The 929-nt window shown below is 54.7% G+C and overlaps 1 protein-coding gene across 1 annotated transcript; it reads left to right on the top strand.

The window, feature by feature from the left end:
- Positions 1-63: 63 nt before the first annotated feature.
- GNI_216400 (Gag-pol polyprotein) lies at positions 64-873 on the top strand (the record flags this gene model as incomplete). Its single annotated transcript, XM_011135571.1, has 1 exon — positions 64-873. The coding sequence occupies one exon, from the start codon at positions 64-66 to the stop codon at positions 871-873; it is 810 nt and encodes a 269-aa protein (XP_011133873.1).
- Between the last annotated feature and the right edge of the window lie 56 nt (positions 874-929).

The raw sequence follows: 929 nt of genomic DNA on the forward strand, positions 1-929 counted from the left end.
CTCTTCGAGTTTAATGTCATACCGTTCGGCATCAAGAACTCCCCGGCCGAGTTCCAACGCGCCATGGATTCGTGTTTCGCTCCGTTGCTAGGAGACAATGCGTTCTGCTACATTGACGACATCGTCATTTGTGGGAAAGACTTCGAGGGCGTGATACAGCGAGTGAAGCTCTTCCTGGAACAGTGTAGAAAGACGGGATTCTACCTACGCCTGGACAAGAGCGAATGGTTCAAGAATGAGGTAAAGTACCTAGGGCACGTCGTCGGACAGCACGGCATAAAAGTCCAGGAAAAGAAGTCGAAGGCAATCGCCAACGCACCAGCGCCGACGAGCAAGAAGGAGCTACAGAGCTTCCTGGGGATGTGCGGCTACCTGAGACCCTTCATCCCGAAATTCTCGCACATGACAGCACCGCTATTCGATCTGCTGAAGAAGGACTCCGCCTTTCGTTGGCAGGAAACGCATGAAGACGCCTATAACCAGCTGCGACGGGCGGTCCAACAGACGGTCACGCTGTACGCACCCACCCCCAGTGGAGAGTACGTAATCGAGACAGACGCCTCCGAGCTGGGAGTAGGAGCCGTCCTGAAGCAGGTACAAGAAGGCACGGAAGTACCGATTGAGTTTGCCAGTAAGAAGTTCAATCCAACCGAGTCGCGCTGGGATACGAGAGAACGAGAGTTGTTTGCGGTCAAGTGGGCCGTGGAGAAATGGCGAGACTACGTCGGCCTCGCTCACTTCACTGTCAGGACGGACCACAACAATCTGCGCTACCTCACAAGCGTCGACAAGGGCAAGGTCTTCCGATGGGCACTCGCGCTGAGCAACTACGACTTCACTATCGAGTTCATATCCGGCGAAACAATAACATAGCGGACTGGCTCAGCAGGTACGCAGGCGACGACGGAGAAGAGGATGAACTCTTGGAC

Source organism: Gregarina niphandrodes, assembly GCF_000223845.1.
Source record: "Gregarina niphandrodes unplaced genomic scaffold scaffold00159, whole genome shotgun sequence".
Lineage (NCBI taxonomy): Eukaryota > Apicomplexa > Conoidasida > Eugregarinorida > Gregarinidae > Gregarina > Gregarina niphandrodes.